The following is a 24168-nucleotide window of genomic DNA, read 5'->3' on the forward strand; positions in this document are numbered from 1 at the left end:
AAGAACTACACTTGAGAGAAAGGAGATGGTTTTCTAATCGCTTGGGATATATGTATAGTACTCATTGGTCGGTATAAATCTTTATTATTATAAGTATGTATGTACATTAATATACGTATACTATGGAAACTGATTCTCTTCCTGTCTAGGCGGACACTTGTCTGCCAGCATTTTCGCGACGCATGCAGTTGGTCAGGGCTCCAGCGAAGAGGAAAACCAGCAATTCAAATATGACAATGCCCAGGCCGGACCAACGGATGATGTCCATGTTGTTGTACCAGAACTCCTCGAACTTGGCATTACAGCCGGACTTCGACTCAGCGATTTCGTACGAGCAGGCAGTCTGGCGGCTCGCATAGCCGCAGCAGGTCCCGGGCACCGTCTGGTTTGGGTAATTGCTAGGGCCAGTGTTGCCACAACAGTCGAAGGTAACCTCTAGCACACCGAAGGCTTCGTAATCGTGATTGTTCCACAGCGAATTGACCAGGCTACTCATGTCCTGCAGGAAGGCCGATCGGTTGACGAACACCCAGCAGGTGAGCACCAGTTGGAGGATGAAGAGCACGAAGATCATGCTGGTGTACTGCGAAATTAGGTTGGATAAAATAAATCTTCCATTCGACAAGAATTACTTACCGCTCCTGTCATGCAGGCGCTCTGCCTGAACAGGCCGTAGCAGCCGAAGAAGGAGACGACAAAGATCAGGGATCCAATCACGGTAATGCAAATGGGGATGGTGTTCGTGCTCTCCACATCCATATCCGTCAAAGCGATTGATGTCGGCCAGCATGATCGATCCCAGCACGATTAGGAGGATGCCAACGATCTAAAAAGGAACAGGTAGAGAGCGGGTTACACAATCTTTCATTGGCAATTCGATTCGGTAGCTCCTAACTTAATTTATTACATATCAAAAAGATAATGTCAATTAGCTGATTATGTTCGCATTTGTCAAAAGACATTACAAACTGGCTGATAAGATTTTAGCAACACACTCATGCACATTTCCATGGGTGATAAACCACAGCAGAAAACCTAATGATGATATCATATGAAACCAATGCCTGGCCTGCCCATTGGCTTTCCAATGCGTAATATCGAGGACTTCTTTTTATAGAACTGATGTAAGATTATATGCTGAAAAGATCGCTTTATTAAAGGACTAATACACTCAGACTAAATTATTAGAATTTACTTTGAATTAAAAAATAATGTATTTATACTCAATCTAAATCTAAAACACTTTATAATATTCTATCCCAAATGGAAAATTAAAATTTGACAAAAACTGCATATTAAAATTAAATATATTCTTTTTAAATATGGAAAATATTTTATTTAATTCTGAAAAATATTTAAATCAAATATGTTTATATTAATCTCAAAATAGAAGTGAAAAATTTTTATTTATTTTTAACTTCCACTATAGGAGATAATTTATGGGATACATTTTATAATCTAAGTGTAATATTCAAATTGAAGGATGTAAATCAAATATTCTTTGTAGAATATTTCTTATTCCCAAAATCCTGTCTTTTGTTTTTCGTAAATTCTCGAAATAAATAATTTCACTGTTAGCACTCTATACAATCCAAACGAAATTAAATAAAATTCATCTATTTAATTTACATACATATGTATATACACACATATTATTTATTTAAAGTTGCCATAATCCATCATTTGAGTTTTTCATTAAATATATTTTTTAAACTCACCAAGAACACAACATTAACTACATATAGTATGAAATTGACTATGCCCGAAAGACAACCCATTTTGAATTTTTTCTTTTCGTATCCTTTCAAGTTCAACAAAACAAATTAAAATTGTATTAAATTTATCCAGTTGTGTGTTTTGAGCGATATAATTTAATGATTTTTATCGCGTTCACGCGTCGTTTGCTATTGTTCGATTGAACTGGACTTTCTGTCGGGCTACTGTTTTTAAATTGTCCCCCAGACATGAACGATATCGGAAAGATACGCGAATATATCTTATCACTTTTTTGGGGCCCAAAAGAAGTCCACCGATAATAAAGGGACACTGAAAAGCAAACATATGGTGGGGGACAGCGATAACAATTGGCATATGAAAATGATTCATTGCAACCGTTTGAGGGCAAACGATCTAAGTCTGCATGGAGAATGGTGGGTGCTTATCAACCGGTACACGGATATAGTTTCGGGCAAAACAACAACACGTTCCGATTAGATAAGATTTGGTGGCCAAAGATAGACATACTCGTTATATATATATATAAAACAAAAATATACTTGATTGAGCTTAACCTATTTTGATTTATTTATGGCGACTTATGTATGTACTTCCTTCTACATGGATGCTAGGAACTGAGCTAAAGCTAATGGGATGATTCGGAGAGTTGATGATATCAACGCTTCCTCATGGCACTGGCCAGGCAGCAGGACACAATGAAGATGCCCAGCTCGAAGAGCGCGATGATCAGACTGCTCCATCGAATGAGGTCCGTGTTGGAGGCCCAGAAGTCGACGAACTCGCCGTTGCAGCCAAGACGCTGCGAATAAATGGCAGCCTCGCACACCTGATTGCGATCCTTGTAGCCGCAGCAGGAAGCGGGAACTGCATTTCCGTACTGCTCGAAGCCAGTGTTACCGCAGCATTTGAACTGTATAAAAAATATGTTAGTATTCCAATAGGTTATCGTTCGTTATCGTTTAGATTTCAAAACTTACGGCCAATTGGAGGGCATCCATGGGATAGCCCTGGGCGGCATTGTTCTCATTCCAGGCCGTGTTCACCACTGTGCTCATCTTGGCCAGGAACTTGTCGTTCGCCGCAAAGATCCAAATGGACAGAGCCAATTGCAGGGCAAACAAGATCAGCATACATATGGCATACTACAGCGAAAAATAGAAAAATCAGTATGGAATTTTTTATCAACGAGGGGGGTGGGTTCATCCTCTCCAACTTACGATTGTAGTGCAGCAGGCATTCTCCCGGATTGTGCCGCAGCAGCCGAAGAAGGCCACCAAAAATGTCACACAGCCAATTGTAATAATGATGATCGGTATGGTCTGCGTATTGACAGCTCCCTCGAAGGCCGTAAAGTTACCCATCGTGGACAGCATAATGGAACCGACCACGATCAGCAGTATGCCGCCGACCACGAAGATCAGGTTGAGGAAGTACAGCAGGTACTTGAACGTGGCTGATAGGCAATTCATGATTCTGGATTTTTAGGATTCACGGCTTCTCGATGAATGTAATGTTATTTCGGTATTGGTAATTCCGAATGGCTCGTTCTATAATCCGTTCGTTCGTTCGTTGGGACTGTTCTTGTCAAACTGAGTGGCTTCCATCTAGACCTGGGGCATTATATTAAACCATTCGAGGCCCTCATCTTATCAGAGCTGGAACTTATCTCCTCTTGGAAATAAAATACCTGTATGTATGGGTGGTCCACTCTCTCGCTAGGGTAATATCTCGCAGCTATATATACTCGTGTTCGTGTATGTTGTCATAAAAGTCATTCATGGATCTTATCGTCATGCACTGGCGTAGATAGTACAATAAAGTGGCTGGAAGTACCCAAAGAATGTACTCAGTACAGGTGTGAATCATTTCTTGGTCTAAACAGTAAATAAAGATACTTATCTATGTGAGAAATATTATTTCATACTTATGAAATTCTCACCTCTTGGGGGTGCGTCTGCCCGTGCTCTTCTAAGATGAATCATTTACATTCCGAGCACTTTCTTTGCACTTGGCAATATGTTGGCTAATTGTCTGATTCATACGACACTTTGGCTAGCCTCAGTTTCGACGTGAGTCCCCCGCCTTATCGCGATGATTTATTATATATCAATCCAATAAATATGTGGTGTACGTTCTGTACGAGTGCACTCCAAGACAAAATACAGAATACTTCGATTAAGAATCTAACATTTTGTGGGGGTTTTTCGCCTTTGACATTGGGTAATTGCCACAGATGCCCGTCCGAGGATAAGATAAGCCTTATATGCACAGATTAGATGGTGGATAGACAAACCGACTAAATATAAACTTCTGATAGGTTAGTTTTTCTGATAAAAATGGATCAATCGAAACAGAAACCAAATAAAATTTCTCAGTTTATTGCAATCGTTCTGGTCTGGTGTATACATAAATTATTTGTACAGTAAAAAATATTAGCACTTCAATACAATCTTTGAAAAAAGCGATTATACCGAGATATTCTTGGGGGATTTCATTTCCTTCTTCGTATAACTTGAGAATATGTAAATTTCAATGGCCATCTGTGTCAGGTGATTTATATCGATACACTCGTATATATGTATGTATGTATGTATGTTTGTATATAAAATTGGGCAACATAATTCGTACTTTCGGTTTCAATTAAAATTAGTAAGGCTTTCCTGTCCCAGCACTTTAATAGTCCGCGCGACGACGATAGTTCCGAATGCTATTCGCCAGACAGCAGGCAAACACGAAGCCCACAAACTGTAGAATAATCAAGAGAAGTATTAAACATAACCATCATCAGTGTGAGGGGGTATCGAGAAACCTACCTCAATGGCGGCAATAACCAAACCGGCATATTTGATAATGTCGCTGTTTCTGTCCCAGAACTCCACAAAGGCCGCCTTGCAGCCGCGTCGGTAGACAGTGTCCGGGCGACAGTTGTTGGTATCCTTGCAGCACGAGGGGGGGAAGTAGCCTTGGAAGGAATAGTCCGAGAAGTTAGTGCGGCCACAGCACTCCATCTGGAAATTAACCAAAAATAGGTGTCAAATTTCTGAACTATGCAATTTTGAATGATAAAAACTAACGCTGATCTGTATGGCATCCATGTAGTCGGCACGACGGGTGCGTCGCTCCCATGCCTTCTCCACGACATCGCCCATAATGACCAGATACTTGTCCTTCTGCAGCCACATGTAGATCACCAGCGCCAGCTGGCCAATCATCAGAACGAACAGCAGAATCGAGTACTACAAATATGGAACGTGAAAGTGTAAAGAGAAAGCGAATCTAAGAGGATGAAAGATATGTCGCACCGTCATGGACATGCAGTAGGACTCGCGAATGGCACCGCAGCAGCCAAACCAGGAGATGAGCAGGATAACCGTGCCAAGGACAATCATTGTGATGGGCACCTGCTGGGTGCGCAGGGCCTCTGCGAAGTCATCGATGTTGTGGATGTTGCTGAACAGCAGGGCTCCAAATACGATCAACAAAATTCCGCAAATCTGCAGAAGATCATAAATAGTTTTAATGAAATAATATATTTTATAGAAATAAGTTTAATGGAATAAACTTTGGATACGAGTATGTCGGAATATTTGATGGTTAAATCTTTAAGCTTTTCACCATCAAAGTTTCCGAAGCTCTGCCAAAAGCTTAACAAGCTTTTGCCTAACAGTTTGTGCAATACACTGAAAGAAACTGATAGACAATTAGACATAGACATATTAATTTGAATAATTTCTGATCACCTGCGGGGCCTATCAAGGGTTTATCTCTTATCACTGTGCGCTCGATGCGGTTAATTTAGATTAAGTTTTCTGATAAATGTAGGGAATAAATTTACAATGGCTCTGATTTTGTATCGCAATGCGTCAACAACTATTTGATTAAACCTTTACAATTAGATTAGATCGGAATAATTATCTGTTAAAACTTATAGTTTGGATGCATGACTAAACCATTTAGTTGAGGGAATAATTGGATCAGATCTGACAAAAATTGCGACACCAACAACGACGACTGAAACACCCACACCCACTCTCACCCACTTCTATATCTGTCTGCTCATCCCATCGCCCCAACAAACCAACAAAAATACGAAGAATATTGAGTTCAAGTGTGGCTGCCCTCCCACTCCGCTCCGATCCGTTCCGTGCGAGTGTGGGGATGCAGTGTTTGGCCAAGTTTTGGCTCGACTGAAATGGGGAGCAAGTTCACATTTAATTAAGTCAACTATTTTCGGGCGTGGGGGGTCAGACAGCAGCCCCCACCCACAGCTCGAATGTAATTACGTAACTTTACATTGAGCAAATCCGTCAAAAGAGTAGCAGGGAAGGGTCACAATGCCTCGAACAGTCGATGTTCGCGTGACTGGAATGAATTCCGCGCTGCAGCAAGTACGACTCGAAGTCGGAATCACACCTGCACACATATATAGTATCGCAGGGGGCCCACCAAAACCAGTTACCGTTGGAGTACAGTCCTCTGCTGTGACTTTTGTGGAACTAAGAAGTTGCTAAACAAATGAAAAGCGTATTTCTTTTTTGTTTATGTTTGAAACCAGTTAGCCTCGAACGGATGCCCGGCTATGGTGCGGATATTTCTTGGAGTCAAATGTTAGAAGCTCTCAACCGAATGTTCAACCTCAAACCAAACTCGTTTTCAGTCAAACCAAATAAACAAAAATACCATTTTTGTATACAGAATTTACATATTGAGAGTTCCCTGCTACCACTACGTCATAACTCTAAGATATTATAGGTAGATAATGGATGAAAGTGATCCTAGAATTAACTTCATTTCATTATCGTTACATTTTATGTTTCATTTAATTAGATATTGGAATCCTTTTTTTTAACCATACCGAATGCTTTTAAGCAAACTTGTAACCCAAATTATAGTTCTGTAACGCACTGTTTTTCGTCAACCGGTTTTTAGGCCTCAACTTTCTCACAAAAACTAAAACAAACACAAATTTTTCGTTTGTTTGTGTTAAGAAAAACCAGTTTTTACGGTTAAAAAATAAACTTATGATATCATAGCCCAGACTAAACTTGGAGACGGACTAGGCTTGGCCAATGACAGAGGGAATATGATATAATCTATAATGAATGCCGATGCTATGCTTGTTTTTTACTCACCGAACAAAGCAAATTGAATATAAACAGTATATATTTAACCATGGAGATTCCGCAGCTCATTTTGCCTGAGATTCGTTGGGCGGACGGTGGTACGGTGGAGGAGGGCTATGGAAATTTGTGGAGAAGCTGCAACTGTTCGGTCGTGGATACAGAATAGAATAGAATTGAGAATTGAAAAATACAAATGGATCGTGCAGAGGTAGCATTAAGTATTTTATCGTTTTATTTGGGAAGCAGCGACACACAAATGCAGGGTCGGACACAGATACACGATCGAACACACACAGCCACGCACTGATGTCATCCAAAACAAATTCAACATTTTGTTTATTTGAAAAAAATGCCAGCATTTCGATTCGATTTGAGTGGGGAAAATTAGCACACAATCACGTATTCGTACTCGGTCCGTAGTGCGGTTGGAAATCGGATCGGATCGTATCGGATCGACTTTTCAGTTTCATTCCGTTTCGTCAAAGGCCTTAGAACTTAGAAATATTTTAACAATACGCTCGGTCAGTATTGGGTTCCCGCTGCCGGGCGGGATTAGCGAACCAGCTCGGGCAGCAGCTTCTCCTTGGGCAGGAGCGAGGCCTTCAGCTCGTTGTAGCGCCGCCAGATGTAGGGATATCGTGCCGCCCAGGCCAGCCAGGCTTCCTTCTCAGCGGTTGTCTCCTCGACTCGCTTCAGGTGCTTGTAGTATTTGCCATTGCGCTTCACTCCGGCTGCAACATCCTGCGCAAACTTGGCAAAGCGCAGCTTGAGCAGCGTCTCGGAGACATCCAGCAAACGGTTGCCCTTGGGCGGATGGACCAGACACAGCTGGCACACAACGTAGTCCTTCTTTCCGCTCTTGTTCAGTGGAATAAAGGTGGCCTCGCGTCCAACGAGGCACTGCTGCAGCCAGGCGAAGCCATTGGAGTTGACGCTGACGCCGGGAAGCTTCACCGGTAGCAGGCGCGTGTTGCTGGTGAAGATCGGTATGAGCGGACGGTGTTTGATCATCAGCAGTGTGTCCTGATCCCGCTGCTGCACGCCGCTGATCTTGCCCGTGTGCATGATGCGCTCGTTGATGATACGCTCTGGGATGTGCGACGGCTGCTTGAACTGGCGCACCAGATAGGCGGGCTTACGCTTGGCGTAGGCCACCGCCAGCATCAGGGCCGAGGTGCCGTAGATGACCAGCTCGCTGCCCAATGTGTCGCGCTCCAAGTAATTACATAAGCCCTGGTATTTCTCCCGCAAATAGGCTTTATTGGACTCCATTTCTGGTGGCGGCCGTATTCTATTAAGTAACTAGGCGCCTGCAATTGTTTTTATGTTGAGTGTATGTTTTTTTTATGCAATTTCTGATGACGTCATTTTACCAACCGAATACGTCAACAAGGTAATGTCTTCCACTGAGTCTCGCGCGTCTGTTATTTCTATATATACATATATATATGTCTTATATCTATATGTATTGTCGCGACATAGGGCTAATTTTGTCGGATTTATTTTGCCTCTTAGCGCTGCTTCTGTTTTGATACTAAACAGACTTTGAAATGGAGGCCGGCGACGCCTTGAGTGCGAGCGGGATGGCGTGTGTGTGTGTGTGCTTCGGCACGATCTGTGTACGTTACACTGCACTTGAAACCTGGACGCTTTGCAACACTACCCAAAGCGTACACTCTCACACACACATTCAATCAATTCAAAAACTCACAAACACACCTTTGGCGTTACTTTTACGTTCCGTTCCGTTTCGTTCGTTTATTTTTTTTATTTATACGTGTTATTTGCGCGCGCTCACGATATGAACTGGTGCCGTTGTCGCTACAGACTGAGACGAGAGATCGCTTAAAAGCCGCCACTGCCAGAAGCTGACGCTGCTGCCCCAACCGCAACCGCCTGTTGCTCGTGCCTCACACCCAAACACACGTACGAACTTTGGCGCTCGGCTCCCCCGAATTTTTGTTGTGATGTTGGCGCGTAGCATTTTGTTCGATACGGTTCCCCGAACCAAGTCCCCAGCCCCCACATTTGAGTGACGATGACATCGTTCAGAGGGGGAGGGGGACCCCAGCAGCAGCTCTTTTCAGTACAATTTAATTGCACTAACTTGTTTTGTTTTGTTGCTGTTGTTTTTTGTTTTTGTTACCAAATGGTGAACCTTTTGTTTATTTATGCAAATTGCCAGCGCCGTTTCAGTGGTGTGGTTTCTGTGAAGGCTGCCTGCCCCTTTCGTAATTATTGGGAACGCTGCCCCGATGCCCAAGAGATGATTTCAAGCCCGCACGTGGTTCAAAAAATATTCAAGTCTATCCATCTGATGCTTTTAAAGGCACATTTGGCGATATGGGCATTAAGAACTGGTCGACTTCCACAATGTTGCGGTTTTTGTGCATTGGCGTAGGCGTCGCTTGAAGAGGGAACAGGTTTGCGTCTGAAAGTATTTACGTGCAACCAGTTCGGGCTCCAACGGCATTTTTACCCCACCCCACCCCACCCACAAACAAGGCCTGCTGGCCCTACTATGGCTTCGGGCATGGCTTCCGCTTTTAATTACATGCAGCGTCAGGGTGAGGGCAGAGAGGAGTGGAAGGTATCCGTTGTAATTGTCTGTAACTTTTCCTTGACACACACGACAACAACTGGTTTCCAAGTTAATTGCGTAATCCAATTGTAGAGAACGTGGCTTCGAAACTTCATTCATTTGTTTTTTGGATCCGACAACAGCGAACCCTAACTGTATCCGTCATATATGTATATCTGACATTGCTAATTAACAAGTGGTGCTCCGTACAATTAACCTTATGTCGTTCCGTATGTAAATGTACTATTTCCCCCCCAGACAACAAAATGGATTCAACAACAACAACATCAGTAATAACCGAACCCAATTATTGACAATATAGAAACGTTTATGAATCACTTGTTGACTATGAATTTCCAGTTTCCTCTCCATTGCGGCAAATGGCATCTGGCAAATGGCAAATTATAAATTAAGTGAGAAATACAGTCCCTCAAGGGGAATCAAAAATGCAATGGAATGAAGAAAGAACAGCTCACGGTAGCGCGGATTTGGAAAGCAGCATGCGTCACACTTGAGTAAATTTGCAAATTATCATACCACTTATCCACCCAATGGGGTAAATCTAATGAAAACCGCCTAAGCTGAGCCCCGTGAGCGAACGGGGATCAGCATGGGAAGTTATTTCCACAGCTAGGCAAACAACTGATGGATCTTTGGTTCTGCGGGGCTATCTGGCAAATAAATAAACGTTACATAGACACACACATTCCCTATATATTTACATATACTAGGGGGCACTCGTCTCGCCCGTTTAAAAATTTCTGTTTGATAATTTACAACTTTGTTTATCTTCATCGCAAACTGTATCGATCGCCCACATTTTTTTGCTGCCAAAATTGTTCTTTCTGCCAGCCATGCATGGCATATGGACATGGTGTTTGTACACGCATTTTGCATTTGAAACCATTACCCCGGCAACGTTGTTAACAACAGGAGCTTTGAATCTACGCACGTGCTCACCATCTGCAGTTTTATCAGGATTGATCACAATAGCGTGATTTGCAACAAATATTTCATAAGAATCGGTCGAGCCGTTTGGGAGGTATATATATAAATTAGACATGAAAATCTGTATATTCGATTGGAAAATAGGGACGCCATTATTGTGCTTTATTTCGTGTGGCTACCTCCAAACAGGCAGCGTAGTCAATATAATCTCCATTAAAAATCGTAACTTGATTAGTGAGTGAGTGAGTTCCGTAGAAGGGTATCTAGATCTGGATCTGTATCTGAAGCTAGAGCTAGTACAGGCGTCGTGTATATTGCAGTTGCTGTCCGCCTGCTGGCTGTGAGGAGCCAGAGCTAGAAACGGGCGGAGTTGCCGTCTGGCCAGGCAACAGCGACAGCTGTTGTCGGTTCAATTGTGCCTCATGGCCTGAGCTTCCCCGTCCCGGCGGAAAGCCTTGTGTAATGCTGCCAGTCGTCTTGGAATTCTATCGGAGAGAGAATGATGCTGTCATGCCAAACCGTTGCAAAGTATCAGTTGTTCTCACCTGGCTGGTGCTTATTTGCAGCACATTGGGATGCATTGAGAGCTCGCTCATCATCGGCTTAAAGATAACGCCCTCCGACAAAAGATGCGGTGGCGGTGGGATATGGTTCTGTGGCGTACCATCGTGCTTCACCTCGATGTGATAGCGCTCCGGTAGCTTCTCCATGGTCACCTGTGGCTTGGACGTCTGAATGGACAAGCTGCTGGCAACGCTGGTGGCCTGCACAACCAGATCGGACTGCGAGATGGGCGGTTGATCCAGATTGATGTGCAGCACCTGCATCGGCTGTGTCTTCGGCGACTGGGTGTCGGAGGCCTTGCTCACCGTGGCATTGGGCAGCTCCACGTGGTAGGCCTGTCTCAGGGGCAGGGCGTAATTGTAAATGGACTGCAGCCGTGCGTCAGCCTGCTGCTGTGTGGTCGGCGGCGCTGCGGTGGTCTGGTAGAACAGGGTGCCCGTGCTGGGATACTGCGCCGTGGTCTCTGCAACATAGAGGGAGCGAAAGTGCTTATTAGACGAGGGCCGGCAAACTGTGGTTGTGGGTGATTGCGGTGGTGCTAGTTTCGTTGCAGGTGTTCTATGGATGGGTGGTTGTAGCGATTATTGTTCTTACTGTTCCATGATAATCTAGCATAGTCCGCGGCACGACGGTAGTCATCGTGTTCTGCGAATCAATCGTAAACAAATAACGAAATGAAAATAAGTTGTGTGTGTGCCTGTGTGTGTTAGCGATTAGTGTGCGGAATCAAATGAGTTTATCATGATGGGAACTAGGGGCCTGGGGTCTAAGGGGGGCTGGTCATGCATGTAATAGTTCAACGCTAATCAAGTACAGTGAAGGCTCCCCGAGCAACGTTCGTGTGTTCAGTTTAAGTTAAATAAAAATTGAAATCTCTGTCCGTCTGTCTTTGGCAGCGTTCACTGTTAGCGGCAGACCTTGACTGCACTCCGGCTTACTTTGTTGGGAAAAGCTTTTGTAGTACGCATGATTCGGGGGCGAGGGACTTCGCCCTCGTTTCCCTGTCTGGCTGCCGGGCGGTGGCTAAAATGATGACAAATTGTGACAATGTGCGGCTGATTTTGGCTGTCAATCATATGGCATACCTGCTGGTGTTGCTGTAGGCGCAGGCTCGGCAGAAATACCGAGGTGGCCACGGTGGCCGCTGCCTGTTGCATGGCAAACAGTTCGTTCTCCTTGGCCTGCTTTTTCCGTGTTTCATCGTCGTTGAGCACCTTCTTCAGTTGCACCAACAACTGGTGCTTCTGACTCTGCAGATCCGCCAGCTGCTCGTCGAGCTTGGTGATCTCGTCACGTGTATCCTCCAGAGCCTGCTGGTTCTCGCGCTCCCGCTCCTCCTCCTCCCGCCGCAGTCGCATCTGCTCGCAATAGGCATCGTACTCCTCCTGCCGACGCTGGCGATCCGCCACGATGAAGGTTCGAAGCGCCCCTCGCAGCTTCTCCGCGCGTTCTGCCTTGGCTGCCTGTGCAGCCGCATTGTTACTGTTCACCGCGGACGCTGGCGGCATTTTTGTGTTCTGCTTAGTTATTTTTCCAATTTTACCAGCCTTTACGAACAGTCCTCGCAGCAAATCACTCCACAATAGAGGCAGTGTTGCCAATTTAGCTATTTTCCCACTAGATCTATCGTGTTTCAATTGGCAAATGCGGGATAAATTGTAAAACAGCGGGTAGCGGGAATTATGGCTACTTTAAAAGAAAATGGACGTAATTTTAGCTTATTAAAAACCTCTGGCAACTTCATGTATTTTAATGCTTTTACGATGCCACAATTATAAACTTTGTAGTATTTTTTCGATTTGAATCGCAAATGTAGGACCTTGCATTCAAAGATTTTCTGGCTTTAGATTCAGCCAATGATGGGATATGCTTTTGCAAATATTTTAAGTCTAGCATTAATGCAAAACTTAGCGATTTGCACACACATGCTAAGACAGCCAAACATAAATCTTCGTCGTCTGCTTTTGCACAGACAAACAAAATACCGTTTGTTGCATCTGTGTCTGTGAAAACATGCCAACAAGAGGCGTTAAATAACTCTAACGTTTTTTTTTTTAACTACCATCAACATTTTCTGGCTATTTCTAGCTTTTTTCAAAGGCTATTTAGCTTTTATGTGACCCAGAGAGTTGGCAACACTGAATAGAGGTGTCAAACCATCGATGAAGATGCACTATGAATAGTATCGATATTTTACTGCTAGCCTGTTATATCGATGGTTTTGAGACTATCATGATAGTATCGAGCTACAGTCGTTGATCTTTTGATATGTTTGGATTGGCTGCTATAAAATACGAAGACAAATTTGTAAACAAATCGACAGGTGGCATCTAAATTTTACAATGGACAAGATCCTAAGAGGTTTCATTGGTTTCTTAATAACTGTGTGAGCCCGATACAATTACGATCGATTGTTTTTTTCAAACGTTGATATTCCTCGATTTTGATATTCCGTTTAATATTACTAGATAGTTGGCACTTTCGTCCCTAAACAAATAAATGTATCCGATAGATACATAAATTTACTACAAGATTGGCAAGTTTTTAGAAGTCCTTTTTATTGCATTGTTTACATAAAAAAGTTCAAACAAAAAGAACACAAAACGAATGTGACGCCGTATTGTGGCGCTGCCAGACTCGTGCAATTCGTAGTTGCCGCGGGCTGCCATACCATGATATTTTGTGATATGAAGTTCGTCTATTTTGATATTTAGTTTAATATTATTAGATAGTTGGCCCTCTCAGCCCTCAGTTCAAACAAAAAACACATAAAACGAATGTGACGTCGCTTATGTGGCGCTGCAAGACTCGTGCAATTCGTAGTTTCGGGCTGCCACCATGATATTTTGCTACCCGTTTCATTACCGATTCGCTTTGAACTGATCTGGCAGCCCTAACAAAAAAAGTAGTCAAAAAAGAAGAAGAAGATACATTTTCCGCAAATAGGAAGAAGAAGAACCTCTGCGCGGTTTTGGTTTTGCGTTTGCGTTGGTAACTCTACTTTCTGACCGCCGCCGATTATTTCGGTATATTTCTCAGCAAATTTATCGATACGACCCACGGTCACACTGACGTTCGCCAGCATTGGTCTCACAAATTTTTTTCGCCGCGAACTGAAACAACAAAAAATTAGTGTCGAATTATTAAAAAAAATAAAGATTAAATAAATAAAGGTTCTTTTACCTAAAAATATATCAACAAAAAAATAATTATCGAAGTAATCAATTTTTCGATATAGTCGCAGCTTTTGTTGTTGGCGCGGGTGCGTGTGTACGTGTTTCGGAATCGGTCTTGGTCGGTAAATGCAGCCAAATCAGTGAAATGTGTTTAGTTTTTTCGTTGTATTAACAATAGCATATAGCATTGTTAAGCACACAAACACAATAAGTGATACAACGTGCCTAAACACCATCTGCGAAGAAGGAGTATTGGGAGAGAAGAAGCAGCAGCGGAATAATCAACAAAGCGGTCAGCGGCGGCAAACATGGCGAGTGAGTAACAATAAAAAGAATAAAGAAAAATTTAGAAAGAAATGAATTTCTTCATTTTTATGTATGCTTTATGCTCTATGCTGCTCTTTTAATGCGAGAACACAAAACACACAGATTCCGTTCTTTACGTTTTGTTTGTTGCTTGCGGCACGGCGGCCCCCCAATATAAACAAATGCAACTCATGCGTGTCATTGGATGTGCGTGTGTGTGTGTGTGTGTGGGAGTGTGCAACATGCACTGCCCGTGTGGAAGAACATTCCCTGTGCACAACAATATTTATACATTTATGAGCTGCGAAGACACCCAATCGAGACCAGGTGCCGGGTGCTCTCGAGTGTGTCTCCCACTTCTATTTGTCTGCCGCGGCTGCTGCCTTTCGGTTCGTAGGTGTGGGGGCGGGGGAACTAGATGAGAGTGTGTGTGTGTGTGTGTACGCCCAGTCTTTGCCCTCTGATGCTAGAGTTATGTATGTGAGAAAAATCAATATTTACGCGTTTTTCTGCTCAGCTTCTTTGCACAGTGGGGACCCCAGATTAGATGATGCACTGCTCTCCTCTACCGAGTTGACCGAGTGCACTTACCGGCCAGGCCATATCAATCCAATCAGATTTCGCTCCTTTATCCTTTAATGGCACAAGCGCTCGCAATTCTGGCGGGAATTGAGTGTATGTTGTCTTTCTCCCTTGAACACACACACACTCTGTCTTTGTGAAGGACTCTGCTCTGTGACTGTGCCACTGTCTGTGGTGGTGGTGTTTGCCACCTTTTAGTAGAAACCATCCACCTAAGCGTAAGCCCCGTCAGTGAACCACCGCTGGGAGCCAGCAGTGACGACGCATTAATAAATGAATATGCCTCCTGTGAGGTGCAAGGTTTACCGGCATGTTTCAACACTCGCTCCCCCATTCAAGCTCGCCCCCCCAGGGGTGGCATAACAAATAACAATGAAGAAATGAAAAGAAAGGTCCATTGCGTTGGGATACCCTGGAATACCTATATGACTCTAAAATATAATAACTGAATGCACACCAACAGTTGTCGGTATAAATACGCCCCAAAACCATTGATAGCTCTGTTAATATACCCGTTCTATGGCGTAGGAACACGGGCAACATCCCACAGCACTTAAACGTGCCTTGTCGTGGCAGTGCATCACCCCCACATCCCCATCCGTCAGCAGCTGGGGCCCAACGTTGCGAGACCCATTGCCGGGTCCCAGTTCCCAGTTGCCTGCTCCCATCTGTGGGTCTTCCTTCGCTTTAGAATTTAATTGGTCCTTTGTGTCTGCATTTTGTCGACGCGTTCGCTTGGAGTTTGCTTCAACACAATTTGACTGCCGCTTGCCTTGTGGCATCCACACAGCAACCAAAGTAACCAACCCCAATGTGCTGATAAGGCCGATATCAGAGCACCCCAGTGCTGCTGCCTCTTCTTTATGGTTATTATTATTATTTTGGGCTTTTTTTCTTCTGTTGTACATTCGTTCCACGCAGCTTTCCCGGATTAGCTGGCTGTTACGAGTATTTTAGTTTGCCGCCCGGCAACGAATTTATTGCGAGGGTTTTGCCTTTTTGCGTATTCCTCTGACGTTGCGCCTCATCTGGCTGTTTGACTTGTGATTTCCTTTTTCTCGGTCGCCGCCCCTGACTTGATTCTTTTTACTGCTAATAAGATTTTGGTCCCCGTCTAATGGCCTTGAGAATAAATGAATGAATGGTTTGGAGGAATTGGGGGTGTCCTTCTGTTCGCTCTGTTTTAATTGAGTTCGTGCCCCCCATTCAAATTGGCATAGAAATTAATTTCAATTAACTTGCGAGTGAGTCGTCCAGACCTCCTTGTCGGAGGAGCACACTAAAGAGCAGAATGTTATGTCCCTTTCAAAGTTTTTGAAGCATACTTCTTGGGGTCTGAAGTGCTGCCAATTCCCATTGCCCCCTCCTAGCTCAAAACCAACACAAAGTTATTTCAAGTGGTCCATAAACTGAAGATGAACTTTGTCAGCATTTGAGCCCTGCCCTTTGAGGCCAGTGTGTGTGTACACACACACTTGTGTACATTCATCTGTACTCCACTTCCAGGCCAGTATACACTGTAAATACTTTGTCAGGAATGGGGAAGGTATGCACTGTTCACGTGATAAAAACTGTTATGGCCAGAAGATATTCAAACTATAATTAACATTTTTTCAACCCTTTGTGATATGTAACTCCCATATGAAACGTTTAAAGATGTTTGCTATGAGACTATTCAAGCTAACTGCTATGTCATCAAGCGAAGCTTAGAGAGAGAGAGAGCGAATAAGCTAGAGCGATAAATGAGTGTTGGTAAGCGTCTCCACATTGCTAACAGTCGCAGAGCTCAAAAAAAAACTGACAATAATTTTGAAATGAAATGCTAAGAGTGCTTTCTGTTAATTCAAATCGAATTGTTTCAACGAAAATGATCAAATGTGTTTGACATCAACACAGCTGTAAATTTGAAAACATTCCCCACATTCCAAATCATTTTTTGCCGTCTCGAAACACGCACACAACTATCACAAAATCAAAAGTTTGCCAAACAAAACAAAACGAAACGAACCAAAATGACTTTTGCCTTTGCACGCTGCTGGGCAGGACGGAGGTTCAATAGAGAAGCCCCCTGGACAGACCAGGAGGATGAGGACCCCACCACGACAGAGCAGGAAGAGGAGGACGAAGACTCCACCATTAGCACTGGTCAATCGCAACTCGATCGTGTGGTCGGCGACCTAAGCTGGGGCAACTATGACCATGCCTTGAAACGGATCAGCGAGGCCCTGTCAGTGAGTACAGATCGCAGACAGATCGGGGCCCTCTTGGAGATTAAAAACATAGTGATTCGACTGCGCATTAATACCGCCACCGATAAGATTTTCGGCCCCACCTACCAGTCGGATGCCCTGCCGCACCCCTTCACCGCCGAGATGCTGTACGTTGTACAGAAGGTGCTGCGATGCAGCAACCACTACGAGGTGCTGCGCCTCTCGCAGAACGACACCTTCTCAGAGGTGAAGCGCTCCTACAAGAAGCTGGCCCTGCGCCTCCATCCCGACAAGAATCGGGCCCCTGGCGCCGAGATGGCCTTCCGTCGCATTAGCGAGGCCGCCGACTGCCTTACGGACCAGAACAGGCGCATGGAGTACGATCGGAACATGGCCATGGGCGACTCTGAGTACTCTGATGGGGAGAATGCGGAGCAGGAGCAGGAGGCGGATGACGCTACGCCGCGACGCCCTTATAGGGCGGCCAACCAGCGCGTGCCCGAACGTCAGGCGCTCTTCCAGACCCAGCATTTAGTCATCGGAATGGTGTGTTCGCTGCTATTCATGGTCCTCATCGTGCATTTCCTAGCAACCGTGCCCGAATACAGTTTCAGACGCACCAGGTGAGTACGCGTGTGGAGGGAAGAGCCAGAACCAGCCAATACAAATCCCCATCCCCTCTGCAGCACCTACAGCGTGGCTCGCCACACCCAATCCAGAAATATAGCATACTACTTGAGCCCCAAGAGCGCCGCCAAGTATACGGAGGATCAGCGCGAGAAGTTGGAGCAGCAGATCGAGAGCGCGTACATCGAAGACCTGAAGGTGAACTGCCAGCAGGAGACCAGACTGCGTGAGTTGTTCGATCCGCCGGTATAGCTAGCAAAACGAGTTCATGTGTTCCAATCCCCTCCATTCGTTTTACAGGCGACGCCCTGTTCCTGCGGATGAGGCAGGGCGATATGGAAAATATACGCCAGCATGCAGAGAATATGCCGACGCCAGCCTGCGATGCGCTTCTCAAGATCGGACAGTCCAGCTATAGGCCTTTGCTCGAATCCCGCAATCCAAAGACTCAGAAGGAGCAATCAGATGTCTAGCATTTTCCCAAAAGACGGGCGTGTCCATTAAAGAATCGAGTGATAATTTACAGGAAATTTTCCTTTGATTGAAGTTCTGTTCTAAGTGACACTTTGTCAATAAAATAACTTTATAAACGAATAATTAACAAACAAAATCATTTGGCGTTTGCAACTGCAACTGTGACTCCCCCCATTCTTCGTTGGCGACAGTAATAGGTAGAAAATGGGATAAAAAAATAGAGCGAAAACGTCATCGGTGTTCTCCAAAACAGAAGTCTTTGCTTGAACCAAACTCCCGCCGATACTTTTCTCATAGAAATTGTCAGAAATTTGTTACTTCAATACAATCCGCTCGATGTTCCTTACTCTGTCCACACTTACTCTGTGGAGTCCACAGTTTTACATATCCCGATCTATCCCCGATTTATGGCCCTTCATTAATTAACATCGAGTATTGAAAACCTCAAATAAATGCTATTATTTCTGGGCATTTAAACCATAACTATAATACTATACGGTCACTTTACGGTTACTGGATAGAACTAAAATAAAATCATTTAAATATGTAGTTACAAGAATAACAAATATTGATTGACAGCTTCACCCAAAAACCCATTCAAATATTTACGACACTCCCACAGCAAACATTTTGTGCAGCCAGAAATTGGTTCAGTTCCTTGGTTCCCATGGTTTCCATTTCGGGGCCACGCGCACTTCCTGTGGCATAACCCACATTCGGAACAAACCCCCCAAAAAAGGAGAACAAACTTCAACAGCAGAAATTGCACACGAATTAAACAAGCAACAACAGAAACAGCAACAACTATTCGTATATATATACATATACACATGTATATATATTTTTGCACAAGTTTTTCGTACATTTTCATGTTGTTTTTCCATGTTTTTTTTTTTTTTTGCTGTGAATCGTTTAATGGAGAAACGAAATACCACAACAAAAATGTATTAAAATAAAACGCAGGCAAAGACCCGAAATGCAAAAATAAAAAATAAATATAAAAATGAAGCAATTGCCCCAGAAATTGGAGCGAATAAATGCCTGAAACGGCGCCGGCTTCTCTGCTTCCTCAAAGCCAAAAGCAAAAGCTAACGAACTTGCCACGGAACTCGAACGGAATGGATGGATGGATGGATAGATGGATGGTTGGATGGAGGGGCATGGCACACTCTGAATACCAACGAGTACCAGTTACCAAAGCAAACATTTTGAGGCACGCAAAACAACAGCAAAAAAGGCTGTGGGCAGGCAGACTCTTACCTCTTTGCCTTCCCGACTCGTCTCTGACTCTGTCTGGCGGAAGTGACGCTGCACCCTGCACATGCACCTGTCTGCCGTATCCATTGGGGAGGGTGATGTTGTTACCCTGTTGCCACCTGTCCTTCCAATTGCATTCAGTGTGTGGCAGAGGAGAGAAACAAATGCCACAATTTGCCTATAGAGAGGATTGCATTGAATGTGGAATATCTGCATATGTATGCGTACAATGGGATAGAGTTACCTTTCTAAGTGCAACATGTCTGGCTGTTAGTTCTCTTTCTCTCTCTCTGTGCTGCTTGTTCGAATGATGCTTGGTAGTGGTGAGGGTGTGGAGTGGCAGTGGCACCCATCGAAAGGGTTCTTCTTTGCCCTTTGTTTAACCTATTCATTATTTATGCTCCACAAAGTTTGTTGAATTGCCCCTACCATATGAAGCCAGAGCGCCCTGCCTGCCCCACTCGATGTTGCTGCCACCAACTGTCGCCAGTTGCCGAGTGGCGGCAGGAGGTCTGGGGGCCCTTGTCCTTCGCCTCACTTCTCCTACTTCTCTATACGCCAGACGAGTGTGTTTTAGCTGCCCGACAAAAAGGGAACGACTGAAATAATATTGTGATAATGTTGGCCATAAAAGTGCCCCAGCTCCCCTGTCCAAAATGGAAAAATCAAATTTAAATTTAAGCCACATTTTTAGGGTCATTTTTGTAGAGTTTAAGTGGAGAGCGTACACTCTTTGAATATAATCGGCAATGTATATAAATATAAAGTTCATCTTAAGCTAGAATTTTCCACATTTTCCCTATACACTTCCATTAACCCAAAACCTTTAAAGGGTATTTATATATTCTATAGTTATTTTTTGTCCTTTAACTCGTGATTGCTCTCGCAGATTGCTTTTGTTTTTGCCCCGCGGCAAGGACTTATGCAAATCACTTGTCCGTCTGTGGTCCCCCCTCGCTTTAGAGCCCCCCAAAGCATCTGTTGGCAATGGGCAGGGAAATGGTCCTATAATGCGGCCCACGCTTGAGAAGTTTTCCTCTGGGCCCAGCCGTAAGTAGATTCTAATGGCTAAACATTTTATTTATATTGAAAAACCATACATGAACAGCCTTTGGTTCAGGCTGGAGATGTGCCACGAATCCTATATCTCAGAAAGCACTGTCCTATGCCTGCTGTCCTTGCTGTCCTCGGGCACAGATGATAATCGAAATTGCCAATTCATTTTCCTGTTCAAAAAAGGAGGACACAATAGGGGAGGCAACCCCGTAGAAATCCAACGATAGGATACTCCTTACCCTCTTACCGCTCTTCTACCTTCTTCCGAATATAAACAGATTAATTAAAGATATATTTTGTCTCTCTCTCTTTGTGCCCCGCTTTCCTCTGAAGCTGAAATCGACGAGCTCATCGAGCAGCTGAAAACGACCAGCGTCAGTGCGGGCAACAGCAAGACGACGAACCTGCTGTGCGAGATCTCGGCCACCAAGGATCCCAAGCTGTTCGACAAGCATGAGCTGGCCGACTGCTTTCTGGAGTTGACCCAAAGCGAGGACACGAATGTGCGCAAGGAGGCGGCCAAGTGCATAGCGGAGATCACCAAGTCGGAGGTGCAGCGCAAGAAGTTCACCAAACGCGACATTATCGCCGCGTTTCTTGAGTGCCTGCGTCAGGTGCCGACGCCGGACGGCAGCATGGAGCTGCCCATACAGATCTGTCGAGCTTTGGGGAACATATGCTACCTGAATGACGAGGCAAGGGATCTCATACTGGAGCTGAAGGGAGATGCGGTGCTGCTGCAGCTGCTCGACATTGCCAGCATTGATGATGTGGCCAATGCGGCGCAGTTCATCAAGGTGCGTGGTGGTTTGCTCTCCAACTATCTGCTGGGTGGCGAGGGACTGGCCAAGCGTGCCATGGAGCTGGGCGTTATGAAGAAGCTGCAGGCGATCATCGTCACGGGCGCCTCGAATGTGGAGGTGCATGAGGATCTGCTGCTGAACACGCTGCCCCTGCTCAGCATTCTCACGGAGAATGTGGCGGACCTGAACTTTGAGGCTTCGCTCAACATTCAATTGTCGCGCATTCTGGCCGCCTCCACCAATCCGGATCTGGCCGAGATGTGCCTGGAACTGCTCCACTATCAGGCAGAGAGCGACGAGGTGAAGCTGCTGCTGGCCAAGGACGGTCTCTGCGAGACCATCTACAATCTGCTGGAGAAGTACAAGACGTTGGCCAGCACAAGCGAGGCCCGGGCCCTAATGAAGCTCGCCTGCGAGCTGATTGTTCTCATTCTCACCGGCGGTAAGTAGCGACGTCTGCCGCCTGTCACGGTTAACCTCACAGCTTCATGACTCATGTTTCCATGTTTCACACAGATGAATCGATGCACTATCTGTATACGACAACGCTGCTGAAGAACATGGTCGACTGGCTGGACTCGTCGGACATTGATCTGCTGACCACTGGGGTGCTGGCCCTGGGCAACTTTGCCCGCACTGACAGCCACTGCATCTACTTTGTGGAGCAGCAGACCATGAACAAGCTGCTCGAGGTGCTGGCCAAGAACAATGGCGTCAAGGACGACGTCCGTCTGCAGCACGCACTGCTGAGTGCGCTGCGCAATCTGGTCATACCCAAGCCGAACAAAAATGCGGTGATCCAGGCCGGTCTGGTGCAGACAATTCTGCCCATGCTGGAGATCCATCAGCCACCTGTTGTGTTCAAGCTGCTGGGCACGCTCCGAATGACTGTCGACGGGCAGGGTAAGTTGATTACATATTCCCCTTTCCATGTGTCCCACCCTGTAGCCTCGCAATTTGCATTCTTCTTGCAGAGAAACTCGCTCTGGAGCTGCTGAAGAACAAGACGCTGATCGAGCAGCTGGTGCACTGGAGCAAATCGTCGGACTATGCAGGCGTCACCGGGGAGTCGCTGCGCCTGATGGCCTGGCTGATTAAGCATGCCTATCTCAGCAAGATTGCCTATGCGCTGCCTCGCAAGGGCGATGCACCGGCCGAACAGATAGCGGACAGGATTCCGCTCACCCAGGACTATGATCGCACGAGCTTGAGCGAATTTCTGGCCAACGAGGGCACTGTGGAGGCCATGGTCAGCATGCTGACCGCCCAGCATCTGGTCATGCAGAACGAGGCGCTGATTGCGCTGTGCATCCTGTCGGTGGTCTATCTGTCGCAGGCCCATCAGGCGGGGCAGGCACAGGCGCAACGGCTGCAGGATGAGCTGGTCAAGTACGAGGTGGGCAAGAAGCTGGCCGAGCTCATCACCAAGTCATCTGATAGCATGACCAAGGAGATTGTCGAGAATCTCCAGAACTGTGTCAATCTGCTCAAGTCTTCCGAGAAGCTGGTGGCCCATCTGGATCAGCACAACATCAACGAGCTGCTGAAATCCATACCCATTCTCACCGAATACTGCACCTTGTAATATGAGTGTGCGGACACAGAAGGGGCCGTGGCATTGCATTTATCCAAGCACCGCAGTATGCCTAATTTCATAAGCATAAGCACACACACACACACACCCACATCCACGAGTGTAGAGAGGAATGGAAAGGAGCAAGCCCAGAGGAAATGTGTAGCAGTAGAGCAACGATTCTGATTTAGACTTGATTGTAGATTGGTAAGGAAAAAAGTATGGAGGGAAGGAAGATGTAGGATGGTAGGATGGTAGGCTACCCACAACAGCACACACAGCACAGATTGAAAAGGGGGAATGTATTTTTTAGACGCAAGCGTATTTTGACTGCATTTACGACAGCAACCAACGAGGAGAAAGTGGAGCGCAAATGGAGCCGCCAGTGGGGGACTATGCAAATCGTATGAATATTTATAATATACGTATATAACATTTACATATTAAAACAGTAAAAAAAAGAGAATAATTTAGCATATAAATCTTTTCTGTTACATGATTTTTAAGAGCACAATAACAACAAATCGTGGTGATATCGCTAAATATATTTAATAAATGTATTTTATGTATTGTACTTATAATTTTAATTGAACATTTTAAACCGACGTTTTGCTGGCGCACACACCAAAAACAAAAACAGCACACAAAGCAACAAACAAACAGACAAACAAATTTGCGAGCACAATGTAGTTTTAGATATTTTAATTACAAATCTTCAAGTATTTAGTTGTATTTACAACTCAGTGAAGTTCTCAAATAGCATTTTTTAAGGCAACTTTTAAACATAAACGAAGTAAAACAACACAAAACAAAGTAACGGCAACTCAGTAACAATCAAGTAATTCACAAACAAACAAACAAAAATAGTTGAAAACCGAAAATAGAAATATATGCAAATTTTACAGAGAGTAGTCGTAGAAGATATATTTCAAATTTTAAACAATTATTAAATACAAAATGTAATGTACTTTGAACAATTGTTTGGTCACCAAAAATATAATCGAAATTAAGTTAAAGTTTAAAGAGCACCATTTAAGAGGGGGCAAACCCATTTTTCGAATATGGTGTTTATATAGAGCGTTGAAACACACCACACCACACAACACACATACACGCCCAAAAACATATTTATAAATTCTAAACAAAATAAT

General features: G+C 44.7%; 7 protein-coding genes across 8 annotated transcripts; 2 read left to right on the forward strand and 5 right to left on the reverse strand.

Annotated features, from left to right (window-relative positions):
• Positions 1-49: 49 nt before the first annotated feature.
• Positions 50-1929, reverse strand: LOC111076218 (23 kDa integral membrane protein). The gene is given in 4 exon segments (XM_022369911.2): positions 50-583; positions 637-748; positions 750-826; positions 1719-1929. Coding segments are annotated over 4 exon segments (687 nt in total). The 5' UTR covers positions 1779-1929; the 3' UTR covers positions 50-145.
• Positions 1930-2254: 325 nt separating this feature from the next.
• LOC111076220 (23 kDa integral membrane protein-like) lies at positions 2255-3344 on the reverse strand. Its single transcript, XM_022369913.2, has 3 exons — positions 2955-3344; positions 2715-2879; positions 2255-2647 (listed from the first exon to the last, which is right to left on the reverse strand). Exons 1-3 carry the CDS (start codon positions 3204-3206, stop codon positions 2393-2395), a joined length of 672 nt encoding a protein of 223 aa, XP_022225605.1. The 5' UTR covers positions 3207-3344; the 3' UTR covers positions 2255-2392.
• A 755-nt stretch (positions 3345-4099) lies between these two features.
• LOC111076219 (23 kDa integral membrane protein) lies at positions 4100-8696 on the reverse strand. The gene is made up of 6 exons (XM_022369912.2): positions 8580-8696; positions 6870-7001; positions 5040-5231; positions 4812-4973; positions 4551-4745; positions 4100-4482 (listed from the first exon to the last, which is right to left on the reverse strand). Exons 2-6 carry the CDS (start codon positions 6927-6929, stop codon positions 4411-4413), a joined length of 681 nt encoding a protein of 226 aa, XP_022225604.2. The 5' UTR covers positions 6930-7001; positions 8580-8696; the 3' UTR covers positions 4100-4410.
• On the reverse strand, positions 7062-8502 carry LOC111076217. Its single transcript, XM_022369910.2, has 2 exons — positions 8238-8502; positions 7062-8170 (listed from the first exon to the last, which is right to left on the reverse strand). The coding sequence occupies exon 2, from the start codon at positions 8130-8132 to the stop codon at positions 7413-7415; it is 720 nt and encodes a 239-aa protein (XP_022225602.2). The 5' UTR covers positions 8133-8170; positions 8238-8502; the 3' UTR covers positions 7062-7412.
• A 1821-nt stretch (positions 8697-10517) lies between the features above and the next one.
• On the reverse strand, positions 10518-12557 carry LOC111076216 (G protein pathway suppressor 2). Of its 2 annotated transcripts, XM_022369906.2 has the most exons (5): positions 12039-12557; positions 11892-11976; positions 11548-11598; positions 10935-11416; positions 10518-10874 (listed from the first exon to the last, which is right to left on the reverse strand). In XM_022369906.2, the coding sequence occupies exons 1-5, from the start codon at positions 12459-12461 to the stop codon at positions 10683-10685; spliced, it is 1233 nt and encodes a 410-aa protein (XP_022225598.2). In that variant the 5' UTR covers positions 12462-12557; the 3' UTR covers positions 10518-10682. The 2 variants fall into 2 exon arrangements, with proteins under 2 accessions (XP_022225598.2, XP_022225599.2); XM_022369907.2 differs by lacking the exon at positions 11548-11598 and having other exon boundaries at positions 12039-12556.
• Positions 12558-14097: 1540 nt separating this feature from the next.
• On the forward strand, positions 14098-24168 carry LOC111076235 (rap1 GTPase-GDP dissociation stimulator 1-B). The gene is made up of 4 exons (XM_022369931.2): positions 14098-14444; positions 20975-21886; positions 21961-22347; positions 22419-24168. Exons 1-4 carry the CDS (start codon positions 14438-14440, stop codon positions 23027-23029), a joined length of 1917 nt encoding a protein of 638 aa, XP_022225623.2. The 5' UTR covers positions 14098-14437; the 3' UTR covers positions 23030-24168.
• LOC111076236 (dnaJ homolog subfamily B member 1) lies at positions 16900-18462 on the forward strand. Its single transcript, XM_022369932.2, has 3 exons — positions 16900-17850; positions 17914-18080; positions 18155-18462. The coding sequence occupies exons 1-3, from the start codon at positions 17030-17032 to the stop codon at positions 18325-18327; spliced, it is 1161 nt and encodes a 386-aa protein (XP_022225624.2). The 5' UTR covers positions 16900-17029; the 3' UTR covers positions 18328-18462.

This window comes from Drosophila obscura, unplaced genomic scaffold (genome assembly GCF_018151105.1).
Source record: "Drosophila obscura isolate BZ-5 IFL unplaced genomic scaffold, ASM1815110v1 contig_186, whole genome shotgun sequence".
Taxonomy (NCBI): domain Eukaryota; kingdom Metazoa; phylum Arthropoda; class Insecta; order Diptera; family Drosophilidae; genus Drosophila; species Drosophila obscura.

Excerpts from the sequence above, each read along its gene's own strand:
- LOC111076219 (XM_022369912.2), bottom strand. The coding sequence starts at position 6,929 with ATGAGCTGCGGAATCTCCATGGTTAAATATATACTGTTTATATTCAAT. Across the intron at positions 5,232-6,869 it reads TATTCAATTTGCTTTGTTCG|ATTTGCGGAATTTTGTTGAT; the intron begins GTGAGTAAAAAA and ends GATCTTCTGCAG. Across the intron at positions 4,746-4,811 it reads TGGATGCCATACAGATCAGC|ATGGAGTGCTGTGGCCGCAC; the intron begins GTTAGTTTTTAT and ends GTTAATTTCCAG.
- LOC111076216 (XM_022369906.2), bottom strand. The coding sequence starts at position 12,461 with ATGCCGCCAGCGTCCGCGGTGAACAGTAACAATGCGGCTGCACAGGCA. Across the intron at positions 11,599-11,891 it reads CAAAAGCTTTTCCCAACAAA|AACACGATGACTACCGTCGT; the intron begins GTAAGCCGGAGT and ends ATTGATTCGCAG. Across the intron at positions 11,417-11,547 it reads TGCTAGATTATCATGGAACA|AGACCACGGCGCAGTATCCC; the intron begins GTAAGAACAATA and ends TCTATGTTGCAG.
- LOC111076217 (XM_022369910.2), bottom strand. The coding sequence starts at position 8,132 with ATGGAGTCCAATAAAGCCTATTTGCGGGAGAAATACCAGGGCTTATGT.
- LOC111076235 (XM_022369931.2), top strand. Across the intron at positions 21,887-21,960 it reads TGTTCTCATTCTCACCGGCG|ATGAATCGATGCACTATCTG; the intron begins GTAAGTAGCGAC and ends TGTTTCACACAG. Across the intron at positions 22,348-22,418 it reads AATGACTGTCGACGGGCAGG|AGAAACTCGCTCTGGAGCTG; the intron begins GTAAGTTGATTA and ends TTCTTCTTGCAG.
- LOC111076220 (XM_022369913.2), bottom strand. The coding sequence starts at position 3,206 with ATGAATTGCCTATCAGCCACGTTCAAGTACCTGCTGTACTTCCTCAAC. Across the intron at positions 2,880-2,954 it reads ATGCCTGCTGCACTACAATC|TATGCCATATGTATGCTGAT; the intron begins GTAAGTTGGAGA and ends TTTTCGCTGTAG. Across the intron at positions 2,648-2,714 it reads TGGATGCCCTCCAATTGGCC|TTCAAATGCTGCGGTAACAC; the intron begins GTAAGTTTTGAA and ends TTTTTTATACAG.
- LOC111076236 (XM_022369932.2), top strand. The coding sequence starts at position 17,030 with ATGACTTTTGCCTTTGCACGCTGCTGGGCAGGACGGAGGTTCAATAGA. Across the intron at positions 17,851-17,913 it reads TACAGTTTCAGACGCACCAG|CACCTACAGCGTGGCTCGCC; the intron begins GTGAGTACGCGT and ends TCCCCTCTGCAG. Across the intron at positions 18,081-18,154 it reads CCAGCAGGAGACCAGACTGC|GCGACGCCCTGTTCCTGCGG; the intron begins GTGAGTTGTTCG and ends TTCGTTTTACAG.